Raw genomic sequence first — 12,151 nt, 5'->3', positions numbered from 1 at the left:
TATTATTCAATCATATTGAATTTGACTAGAGATCGCGTTTTCATGCCAGCAAAACTTTGTTGGCTCTGTCCTAAATACATCATCGTATATTTACCACCTGATGAGTTGATACAAGATATATCGTCATCACTGAATTGCAACGAAATACGTTTTGGTAGCCATGTTTTAAATAATTTATCATTGCTCACATCTTGCAAAGTTAATAAAATTGATTTACCAAATCGTGTAGAATAAGTTGACATATTTTTAATTATGTACACTTCATCAATTGGCAATGATGATAAGGCCTTTTGCTCTAGTATTTCAACCTCCTGTACAATCAAATTATTAATTTTATTCAAGTCTACTTTTGAAACGGACATGATGAAAATATATATGAAAATATAAACAATTTCCAACAGACAAATACACTCACCGTCTTCCTTCTATTACGAACTGAATAACACTCTACCAATTGCTAACTGCTGCAGATATATTCGTCTACTGATTTCATAGTGTGCCAGGCATTTCTTTTATATTAAACAGTGTGAGTCACCCCCACCATGAAACCGTGAAAGATTCACATTGCTAGTTGCTATCCACTAGAGATGCCTGACGTCACAGCCAAGCCCATCTCCCAACTTGATGCGATAACAGTTGCCGGTACGAGCAAGCAGTGGTCGTTGCGGTCTCGGAGAGGGTAGACGCTAGGCAAACAGTCCTCGGCTGCCGTTGTGTCACCATCGATAGCGGGGCTAGAGCGAACCTTCATCGCTTCAGGAGAGGTGAGGGCAGACCGATGAATACGCATTACTCTGCCACACGTCGTGGAGTGAACATGTCGCTCTCTAGCCGTTGAACGGTTATTGCTGTGACGTCACTCCACTACTAACTTGGTGCCCTAACACCGATGGAGCATTTATTACTTGGAGGATCTTCGAAGTATGCAGACGTATGTTTGTACATAGACAAACAAGCACATGATGAAACCCTGTACCGTGCATTCTCCTACACACACACATAAACACACAAAATCTCATATGAAAAAAAAATCTGAACGATCCATGCACCAGACACTTCAAGGTCACAACGCCTTGACTTCACTGCACAACAAAAAAAACTTCACCAAACAACAACCAATAAAAAAAGCAATTAATACGTCATAGTGGTGGGGGGAGGCCGAGAATCAGCTGTAAACAACTACTTTCAAATGATGCTTATTTTGATTGAATTGACACTAACCAGTTTTAATTAGACTTCTGAAAACGGACAAAACTTCTGAAACAATTTCACTAGTTCAGACTTCCATTGTCTACTATATAAAATGATTTGAAATGCTTGAAACAACTAAAAAAGAAGTATTAAAAATGAATAGCTGAAAATAACAATTATATTGAGCAAAATAAACCTGAAATGAAATAATAGTGAAATAAAATACAAGTAAAAATAGAACAATTGAATAACCAAGGCTATTTTTCGGACAAGGAAAAATCATCGATAACACCGCACCACAGTAAGACCCCTCACTTGTATAGACTACCCAAAATCCACAAGAAGGACGTTCCGCTTAGATCGATCATCAGCTCCAAAGATTCAGCTACTCAAAACTTGTCTAGATTTTTACTTTCCTTAATACAACCATAACAAGGAAAAACATCGTCTTTTATGAAGAATTCAAGGCATTTTGTCGAACTACTTGGGTCAATTGAGGTTACACAGGAAGATCAACTAATTAGTTTCGACGTGGAAAGCCTTTAAACCAACGTTCCGGTCGAAGAAGCACTCCAAATCATACAGAGAAAGCTATCCGACGACGAGAACCTGAAAGAGAGAACGAATCTACCTATAGAAGTAATCATGGAATTACTAGGATGCTGTGTACGAAACTGTTATTTCCAACTGAAGGACGAATTCTTTACACAAGATGAGGGACTGTCAATGGGATCGCCACTTTCACCAGTCATAGCCAACATATATATGGAGTGGTTTGAAACTCTGGTCATTGAAGAAGCCCACAAGAAACCTCGAGTCTGGTTGAGATTCAGTGCCTCACATTCGCATAAGATGTGTAGAGCTTGTTTGAAGGTGATTGACAATGTTTCGTGATGAATTTCACTAGTTCGGACTTCCATTGTCTACCATATAAAATGATTTGAAACTCTGGCCATTGAAGAAGCCCACAAGAAACCTCGAGTCTGGTTGAGATATGTTGACGACACCTTCATAATATGGAACCATGGGAATACTGAACTAGACGCCTTCCTGAAACAGATCAACAGCGTGAGACCTTCCATCAATTTCACAATGGAGAAGGAAATCCACAACGAATTGTCATTCTTAGACGTTTTGGTGAAGAGGACCGACACTAAGTGGGAAACATCTGTATACCGAAAACCCACCCATACGGGACAGTATCTGAACCATAAATCCAACCACCATCAATCGACTGAAAGAGGAATCATCAAGACTCTATTAGACCGTGCTTTTGGGCTCTGTAATACGAAGGGAGGACTCGAGAAGGAACTAGACATCATCAAAAATTATTCAACGGAATGGCTACTCCAAAGCGATGGTAGAAAAGACCTTGGCTAAAAGACAGCAGGAGCCTCGCAAGGAAGAGAAGCCGTCACAACCAGTGCTTGCACTTCCCTACATCAGAGGATTATCGGAGAGGATAAGAAGAATTGGTTCCAAGTACTACATCAGAACCTGCTTCAGATCCGGTAACACTATCCGTAGCAGCCTCACGAAAACCAGGCCACCAACCACGGACTGCGATTCCAAGAATTGCATTTACCGGATACCCTGTGAGTGCGGAAAATCCTATATTGATGAAACTAAGAGGCCATTGAATGTTCGCATTGCCGAGCACAAGAAACACACACAGCGAGGGGAAACCAGCAAATCAGGAATAGCAGACCATGTTTGAACCCATCAACACAACATCGAGTGGTCCCAAGCTGAGATCTTGCACAGAGAGGAACATTGGTTCAGGAGAAAATTCAAGGAAGTCGCATACATGTTGTCCAACAACGTATTCAGCCAAGCCAGCGTAGAAATACGCAACATATGGAAACCCATCATCAAGCGAAAAATGCAAAGCCAACTCCCGCCAAACGGTCATCTCCCACGGAACCGGTGAAGCGGAAAATGGAGAGCGGGGATAAGTGAAAGTACTCGAACGACCTATAAATAGTCATCTCTCGGAAGAATCAGTCCAGTCATCACCCGAAGACGATTGTAGATACTAACAATCGAAACGTCGTGAACTAACGTGACTTGGAATCTTTCCCACTTTTTATTTTTATTTTATTTTTTCATTTCTTTATTTTTATTTATTCAATTGTTCTATTTTCACTTGTATTTTATTTCACTATTATTTCATTTCAGGTTTATTTTGCTCAATATAATTGTTATTTTCAGCTATTCATTTTCAATTCTTCCTTTTTTAGTTGTTTCAGGGATTTCAAATCATTTTATATATTAGACAAGTCCGAACTGGTGAAATTCATCATGAAACATTGTCAATCTCCTTCAAACAAATTCTGAAACAACCTTATATAATAAAAAAACGTTATTTTTTTGGTTCTAGATTCTGGTCAGCTATTGAACTGATAAATTACAAAAAAAGTGGCCCAAGAATAGATCCTTGTGGAATAATACAGAAATAATCATCTAACCTAATTTTATGGCCTGTCGCAATAAATAACTTCCTGGGGTATAATTAAAACCAGGATCTTGAGTCATTTTGAAATTTTGTGATAACTTCATGGAATTGGACACAGTGTGAAAGAAAAGTCAACATTTACTCAATAACTTTTGTAATAATGATAATAATTCTGCAGGATATGCATCATCATTTACAGACACTGAAAAATACATACCCGTTTCAAATTTTCTATTCAGATCTAACCTAAATAGATTCATTACTGATACATATGTTTACTTAAATAACGATTTTATGTACACTGTAACATACACATATATAATCTTTTGAAACTGGAGGAGTGTCTACGAAACCGCAAGTGCAGAACCATAACAGACTCAAATGTATTAGTTTGACAGATAAAACAGTGAAATGGTGAGATATTATGACTAATATTAATTATTTGACCAAGCAAATATTGCTCTATCTCACGAATACACACTTGAGGGTCCATAGAAACTTTCTAATACTAACGCAATTTGATTATAATAAAAAAAACAATCTTCCGTATATTCACTTTGTATAAACATATTGTTTATCAGGTTGTACTTCTATAACTATAACTACAGTGAACGTGGGGTAATTTTCGAAATGGAAATGACATATGGACACGTTAAGACACACTAGTAGTCCCAAAAATGACAGTGAATTCACAGACAGTTGAAGTTTTTTCAGTTTATTTCGAGTAAAATGTGCATCCCTTCCAAAACTGAAAGAGTGATCACTGGGTCTGAGAATCGTGTACCATTGATTTATATATTCATTTTGCACGATGTTCATTCATGATTCCTCGCAAAGTCACATTTAGAACCCAAAAATGAGCTTGAAAATTTTCAAAATCGAAGCAATGTAGAAATATTTCTTCCTTGGCCTCATAATTCATTTCATTTCCACCTGGCTACTAATCTAGTTCATCACAATTTCACCTCTTCGAGTCATTGGATTCTTACCTCAATTTCAAAATGTCTACCTTATTTCTTTAGAAGTATTTTAAAAAATCGCGTCATACATTTTTATTCAATAATTCAAATTTCTAGCAGGTTCTATAAGAACTAACCGAAACCCTGATGAGTTCTTTGTAGAATTCCAAACCAGATATCGTTATATATCTGAAAATACATACAATTGCATATTTTCGTAGGCTTTTTCCATTCTGTTATTGTTAATATGTAGTATGAGTTTGTACACGTTTTTTCAATTTACAGTGGTTTGAAATCAGTTTATTTGGTAGTCCGATAACGTCCCGTAGAATTTTGAACGCAAAATCTCCATATGAATGGAATGTCAAAAGTCCCTATCATTTCCGCTTGTGAGTTGTTTTTTATTCCAGGTCAAACCTCTGAATGGTGAGAGCTACCAGAAAATGGTCCAGCGAAAGCTTTTAGATAATGAAATGAAATGAATTAATACAATTGTTTTCCTTAGAAGCACTGTTTTCGAGTTATCACGATTTAAAACTTTGAAAATCCAAATATGCACTCATATATGGCCAGCATGCATCATCAGGGGCCTAGTTAACGAACTAAACAAAGATAGGCGACAGTTTTTGTCACTCATGCACTTATGTGTAGGAAATAAACGAGTCTGAGTGAGTCAAGCTCTATCCACAATTCCAGTAGGCGTTTGACTATGTTACAACAGCAATTTTCTATAGGGACCAGAATGGTAGAATCTCAGAGAATCACTAAGTCAGCGGTCCACTAAAGACCCCAGAGAACATTCATCAACGCCCGGGAATACCGGATTTCTCATAGCTGCGGGTCGGTCTACATTGGAACCACGAAAAGAAATATAGGTAACCGTCTCTACGAACACAAGAGAAATTGTCGCATTGGACAAACCAACAAGTCAGGGATAATACAGGAGAAGAGGCAATGAACATTATCAACATATGGCTGCCTGTTCTTAATTGCACAGATAATTTCAACAGATAAGAAGAGGCAATGAATATTAGGCAATAAAATCTGGCTACTTGTCCTCAATTTTGGACAATCAAGGCCAAGGAGTTCAATTAAGAGAAGCCAAGCCACATATGATAATATAAAACCGGAGTCAAATACCATATTCGTAGTTTCTGCATTGGGAACAACAACTCAGCACCGAATCGGGCACTTTGACTGAATTGGTGCTCATCGCTTTTGATAATGTATCCCCCAGTAGTAGAAAAAAAAATTATCGTTATATATATTGAAAGTAAATTTCAAAGTATGAGGTTTTGCTTGATGAACAATGTTTACTGTAGTTTTGGATCTGTGTTCGATCAAAAAATGTCTCTTTAAAAACCTTATGATATCTTTTTCTAAGGGTTCCCAGAAGTTGGAAACGAAATTGTTTCTCAGGAGAACAACTTCCGCTAACAGACTGAAAAAAAGAATAAAAAAATGCTATTGAATTCACGTGTCGCTTTTGGGACGCCCTGTACATCAGAATTTCACACCGGCACTCGTGCAGTTTTTTCAGTCCTTCACCGGCCGCATGTCGGCAGATTCACTCTGAAGAAGACGTTCATCTCGATCAGGCTGGCCAAAATTAGAAAAACTGCATACATCATCAAGCACGCTCTTCCAACTTTCTTGTCCAATTGGAATTTGTTGAAGGCGAAAGCCACGTAGAGCAGTAGGAGTGTGGAAAGTAGAGAGATGGCGCTGTATTCGATCCCAGCAGAGTTGATGCCCACCTGTAGAAATATATATGTATTATATTTCGTGTAAAGAGTCCTTGAGAAAATTGATTATGAAAACTTGATGGATCTAGAAAGTGACCCCGAAACTTTGTCGTGTTTTCTATGTATATCATTCTCTTTACAAATAAATTATGTATTAATACAATCAATAAATACGAACAGTCTGTAACTTGATATTTTTAGCAAAGTTCAATGAATGAATCTGAAAGCTACTGAGACTCAAAAATCAATATATTTACCTGGTAAAAGATAATGACAAAACTACAAGTGTATAGTAGATGAACAAAGAGGATTCTGGCGCAAAATTCCATGCAGTTTCTAATGGAGCTAAACTTTTTGCAATTTTTATGACAAACGAGAGTGGGGGGAGAGAAACGTGTGACGTAATCGAAAGTTGGAATGAGTATCCGAGAGATTCAAAGAGCGTGGGCCCCCTTGGGACTGCGCCTCACCCCTCGGGCCCCTTGTCACGTACCAGTCACGTGGTCCTTATTGAAAAAAGTTCATCGGTATGAGAATCGAACCCAAGACGTCGGCGTGGTAGGCTTTGTCCTTAGCCTTGACACATAGGATTTTGCGCAAGAAGTCTCTTTGTTCATTTATTGTATATACACGTTATAGAGAAAGAATTGATAATTGATCCCAAAAATTTCTGGACGTTCGTTCATAATGAGAATAATACTACTCGAATTCCGAGCAAAACGGTTTATGAGGGGAATCCTATAACAAACTACCATTAATCGTTAAAGCTCTTAGTAGGTTTTTTTTAAAACGCTTATTTATTACCTGGTATCGAAGAAGTTAACGTTCTTTTCAATTTCGAGCTGGAAAAAAGTCAAAAAACAAGATGACCTCAGGACCACATGAAATTCATTCGTTTCTAGTGAAATACTGCTTGAAAGTATTAGTTTATCCCCTACAAAATGTTTTAAGCTGATTTCAGGAACTTTTGTTTTTCCTGCAGTCTGAAAAACTACTAAAGTTTGTCCAGTACACATAGCTCAATATCGAAATAAATGAAATCAGTAATCACAAACCTATCTCAATCCTCAACAACTTTGCCAAACTTCTAGGAACAATCTTGTTTAGCCGTATGTATCGGTCCTCTCAACATATTATATCTGATCATCAACAAGGTTTTATGAACTCTAGATCCACAACTACGAATCTAGCTGTTTGTTGGTCAATATTCGTGTGAATCGTTAGACCGAAGAGGGCAAGTCGATGTGGTGTACACAGACTTTACTAAAGCATTCGATAGGATCAGCAATAAGTTACTCATTCGTAAACTTTCTTGCATGTTGAATAGAACTGGCCGATACTTTATTAAATCCATATTAGAACTAATTAATACATTTTATTGTATGATTTTCACCATGGAGGGTTGTACAAAAACCGCGACACTTGTGTCGTTATACGATAGCTTTCTCAAGCACTATTAACGCTTGAGTAAGCTTAGTATAGCGAAACATGTGTCGCGGTTAACGCTTCATAAACCCTTCATAGTGAAATTCATACAATAAACTGTATTGCTGAGTTTTTTTTATTCGCTACTGTTCTCGATCTGAAAAGAGGTTATTCTAGTTCCCCAACTTTTCTCCAATTCAACCTAGCTTATAGGTCTTACCGTTTTCGAGATAGCAACAGTGGGATCAGCTAAAAAAACGACCTATATATGAAATGGCAATAAAAAAATCTTTTAAACTGAAGTTTGGTGTGTGATGATACTATAAAAACTCACCCAATGTTTACCAGCAATTGTGGGCATGAATGTGGCTTTGATGAACCATGGTAGCCCCAAACAGAGAAGGATATCGAACGTATTAGACCCAATAGAGTTACTGATACCCATAGAACCATGACCTAGAAGGAAATGAGTGTATAACGAACGCTAGTGCATTTAATGTGGTATCAGGTTATTCAACTCCTTTCTCATAAAATGTTATCACACCGGTGCATACACCTTGTATTCCAAGTACCCACCTTGTTTTGCTACAATTACACTAGAAACAGCTTCGGGAACGCTAGTGCCTGCAGCCAGGAACGTGATTCCCATCACCGAATCAGGTATTTTCAGCGTGTCACCTGAAAATTTTGACTCGTTTTCTTCGGGACAACAAAAGATCCTATATCTCACCTATAATGGTTATGATCCAGGCAACAAAGTAAGACAGGGAACCGATCCAGATGATGCACATGATGAAGGTCAGAGGGAACCACTTCTTGAATTTGGGCCTCTCGCAATCAGGAATGGTGAACAGGAATATCAGGTATATCGGCCAGGTGATTATCCATGTCGCCTTGAAAATATGTATGCATAAATTATTATGAATGGACTGATCTGTTACTTGATGGAAATTAATAACACTATCCAAAACCAAAGAAGGCTCAGGATATGGAGTTTACTCCAAATCACTAAGTCTAAGGATTGAGTGAGGAATGGTTCAAACAGAACTGGCTGGTATCCCAATCGCCACGACAGAAATAACCAGGAAAGGAATTTCTGGCAAAAACATAACAATATGCACTGGTAGTAGACAAGCCTTATTAGCCTTGAACAGACAATGTGTTACCTCAGGGCAAGTACTAGAATGCCACCAAGATTTGCAAGGGTCTGGAGTTATCGTCAATAAGAGAGTGTGTTTTCGGTGGCCTACACCTGCCGATTCAAAGGAGATGTCTCCTAGTGGCCTGCCCATCTTCTTGGAAAGGACAGGCTTATATACAGGCTGATTCACGGTGGATGGCACATTAGACGTTTCTGGTGAACCAGACAACGGATCACTTTGAAAATTTAATGGAGGGCATATTCGGACATTCTCTAGCCAACTAAAATATTTTCGACAATGCGGTATTGCCGCTTCTATTAGAAAGCAGTAGCAACTTTGATTTTTCAAATGGAATACTCTGTATATAATATTATTTTTGGAATCTCCAACAATTGCCCGACAACTTTTCTTGATATTTCCCTATACCTATCTGTTACCGTTTTCGAAATAAAAATTAATTTCAATTTTTTTCTTCGAAAATCATGACTTCTAAAAATGCCGATATCTTTTAGTTAAGAAGTACTATGATATCGAAATTTGGTTTGGAGTTAGGTGATACTTGGACACTTCCCACACGTCAGCCTAATCTCCGTTACTTCAATACAGGGTTGTAAAAAAATACAGTTTTTTCGTTTGCTTGAAAAAGTTGCTGAAATTTGATTATTTTAAATGGAACTTCCTGTATATTATTGAAAATTCGGAAAGCTGCTGAAATTTGCTTTCTTTCTATGTATATCATACCTATACCTAACTAGTCAAGTTTCGGACTTATGAACATTTATTTGTGAAAATGTCCCTTCAGAATGGTATTTCCATTCGGTATTTGGTAAGCAGGCCATGATTACTATTTGACAGTAGCGTTGTGACATTCTCCTAATAATATCGACATTTTCGTCACTTCAGAAGTTGCAAATACCTTCAAAACGATGGAACAAAACTATTCAAACGAAGTTCTTATGAATTTGTTTATTATTTTTGGACAGTGTGACAAAATTATCAGCAGAACATGTAGAAAGTTCAATGAAATGTATCCGAATCTACCGCCAATGAACCTCAAGAAATTTATACGAATTCAGAACAATTTCAATATGTTTGGATAAACTTTAAAAAAGCACCAAGAAACTTGAAATTGGAAATATTGATATGAATAATTATAAAAAAGTAAAACAATCATGTGGAATATTTCAAAATATGTTCGAATCGCTGGCCGTTCACTTCCAAGCACTTTAAAATGCGGGTGTTGACTGCTTTCGTGGTGGCAGATCTGATTTCATTGGGATCCAAATCTTCAAATGTTTGGGCAATCCTTTCTAACAATTCATCTCTCGAAAGCACGGGTATTTTGTAAACTTTTTCTTTAAACATTCCCCACAAATAAAAATCTAATGGATTAAGATCGGGTGATCTCGCTGGCCAATTCCATGGTCCCAAGCGCCTCATCCACCGATCGTCAAATAGTCTATCCAGTTCTGCGCTCACTTCTCTTGTGCAATGTGCAGGAGCTCCGTCTAGTTGGTACCAACAGTTTCGATAATCTTCGAGTGGCAGATTATCCACGAAACTGTCTACAGTATTCTCCAAAATATTCAGGTAGCTTCTGGATGTTAATGACTCCTCGTATATCACGTACCTCAATTTGTTGTCGATCAACATGCAGAAGACATTAAAACTAAATTTTTCTTGAAATCCGGCTTCTTTTGTGACGTGAGGATTTTCACTGGACCAATAATGACGATTTTTTCTATTGAAAATCCCTTCTCTCGAAAATTTCGATTCATCAGTCCAAATAATTTTATTTAAAAAAGTGGATCTTCTTGAATGAGTGTCAACAACATTTCACAAAATTCTACTCTCTGTTGAGGATCTTGAGGCTTCATTGTTCGAATTTTGGTGAATTTATAATCATGCATTTTATGTCTTCGCAAGATTCTTTGAACCGATGAATATTTTATACCCAAATCTTCTTCAGTACTTCTTATCGATGACTCGGGAAATGCGTGAAAATATGCTAAGACATTAATCTGGTTGTCTTCGAAAGTTACGGGTCGAGGCAATTTTCTTGGTGCTTTTAAAGTTGATCCAAATGCATTGAAATTGTTCTGAATTCGTATAAATTTCTTGAGGTTCATTGGCGGTAGATTCGGATACATTTCATTGAACTTTCTACATGTTCTGCTGATAATTTTGTCACACTGTCCAAAAATAATAAACAAATTCATAAGAACTTCGTTTGAATAGTTTTGTTCCATCGTTTTGAAGGTATTTGCAACTTCTGAAGTGACGAAAATGTCGATATTATTAGGAGAATGTCACAACGCTACTGTCAAATAGTAATCATGGCCTGCTTACCAAATACCGAATGGAAATACCATTCTGAAGGGACATTTTCACAAATAAATGTTCATAAGTCCGAAACTTGACTAGTTAGGTATAGGTATGATATACATAGAAAGCAAGCAAATTTCAGCAGCTTTCCGAATTTTCAATAATATACAGGGTGTTCCATTTAAAATAATCAAATTTCAGCAAATTTTTCAAGTAAACGAAAAAACTGTATTTTTTTACCACCCTGTATTGAAGTAACGGAGATTAGGCTGACGTGTGGGAAGTGTCCAAGTATCACCTAACTCCAAACCAAATTTCGATATCATAGTACTTCTTAACTAAAAGATATCGGCATTTTTAGAAGTCATGATTTTCGAAGAAAAAAATTGAAATTAATTTTTATTTCGAAAACGGTAACAGATAGGTATAGGAAAATATCAAGAAAAGTTGTCGGGCAATTGTTGGAGATTCCAAAAATAATATTATATACAGAGTGTTCCATTTGAAAAATCAAAGTTGCTACTGCTTTCTAATAGAAGCGGCAACACCGCATTGTCGAAAATATTTTAGTTGGCTAGAGAATGTCCGAATATGCCCTCCATTAAATTTTCAAAGTGATCCGTTGTCTGGTTCACCAGAAACGTCTAATGTGCCATCCACCGTGAATCAGCCTGTATACAACAATAGTAGGTGCCTAACATAAGTGGTTAATAGTGAAAGCGATCACAGGTAGAATTTGTAAACCAATTACACTCTCAGTTTTTGGACATCAGGTAAATTTTTGAATATGCATAAACTTCTTGGTATCATGAAAAAAAGGTGTAACACAAAGGTGAGTGCTCAACCTCCTGTTGGTTATTCATCAGGGAATACGAACGTTTACCCTTATTTATTTCCAGCGACTCCAGC

General features: G+C 37.2%; 1 protein-coding gene across 4 annotated transcripts in view; it reads right to left on the bottom strand.

Annotated features, from left to right (window-relative positions):
• Positions 1-3,783: 3,783 nt before the first annotated feature.
• The window catches only part of zyd (sodium/potassium/calcium exchanger zydeco), a 48,657-nt gene continuing 40,289 nt past the window's right edge, over positions 3,784-12,151 (bottom strand). For all 4 annotated transcript variants that reach the window (XM_074173372.1, XM_023158503.2, XM_074173370.1 and 1 more), the window contains exons 7-10: positions 8,506-8,668; positions 8,352-8,453; positions 8,110-8,231; positions 3,784-6,362 (exon numbers count right to left, since the gene is read on the bottom strand). In XM_074173372.1, the coding sequence (XP_074029473.1) occupies positions 6,150-6,362; positions 8,110-8,231; positions 8,352-8,453; positions 8,506-8,668 (600 nt within the window). In that variant the 3' untranslated portion in view covers positions 3,784-6,149. The remainder of the gene's footprint in view (positions 6,363-8,109; positions 8,232-8,351; positions 8,454-8,505; positions 8,669-12,151) is intronic.

Source organism: Leptinotarsa decemlineata, unplaced genomic scaffold, assembly GCF_025532065.1.
Source record: "Leptinotarsa decemlineata unplaced genomic scaffold, Ldec_3_MD MMD2_tig00000232_RagTag_RagTag, whole genome shotgun sequence".
NCBI lineage: Eukaryota > Metazoa > Arthropoda > Insecta > Coleoptera > Chrysomelidae > Leptinotarsa > Leptinotarsa decemlineata.
Note: the sequence above shows the minus strand (reverse complement) of the source record. Positions and strands in the feature narration are given on the sequence as shown.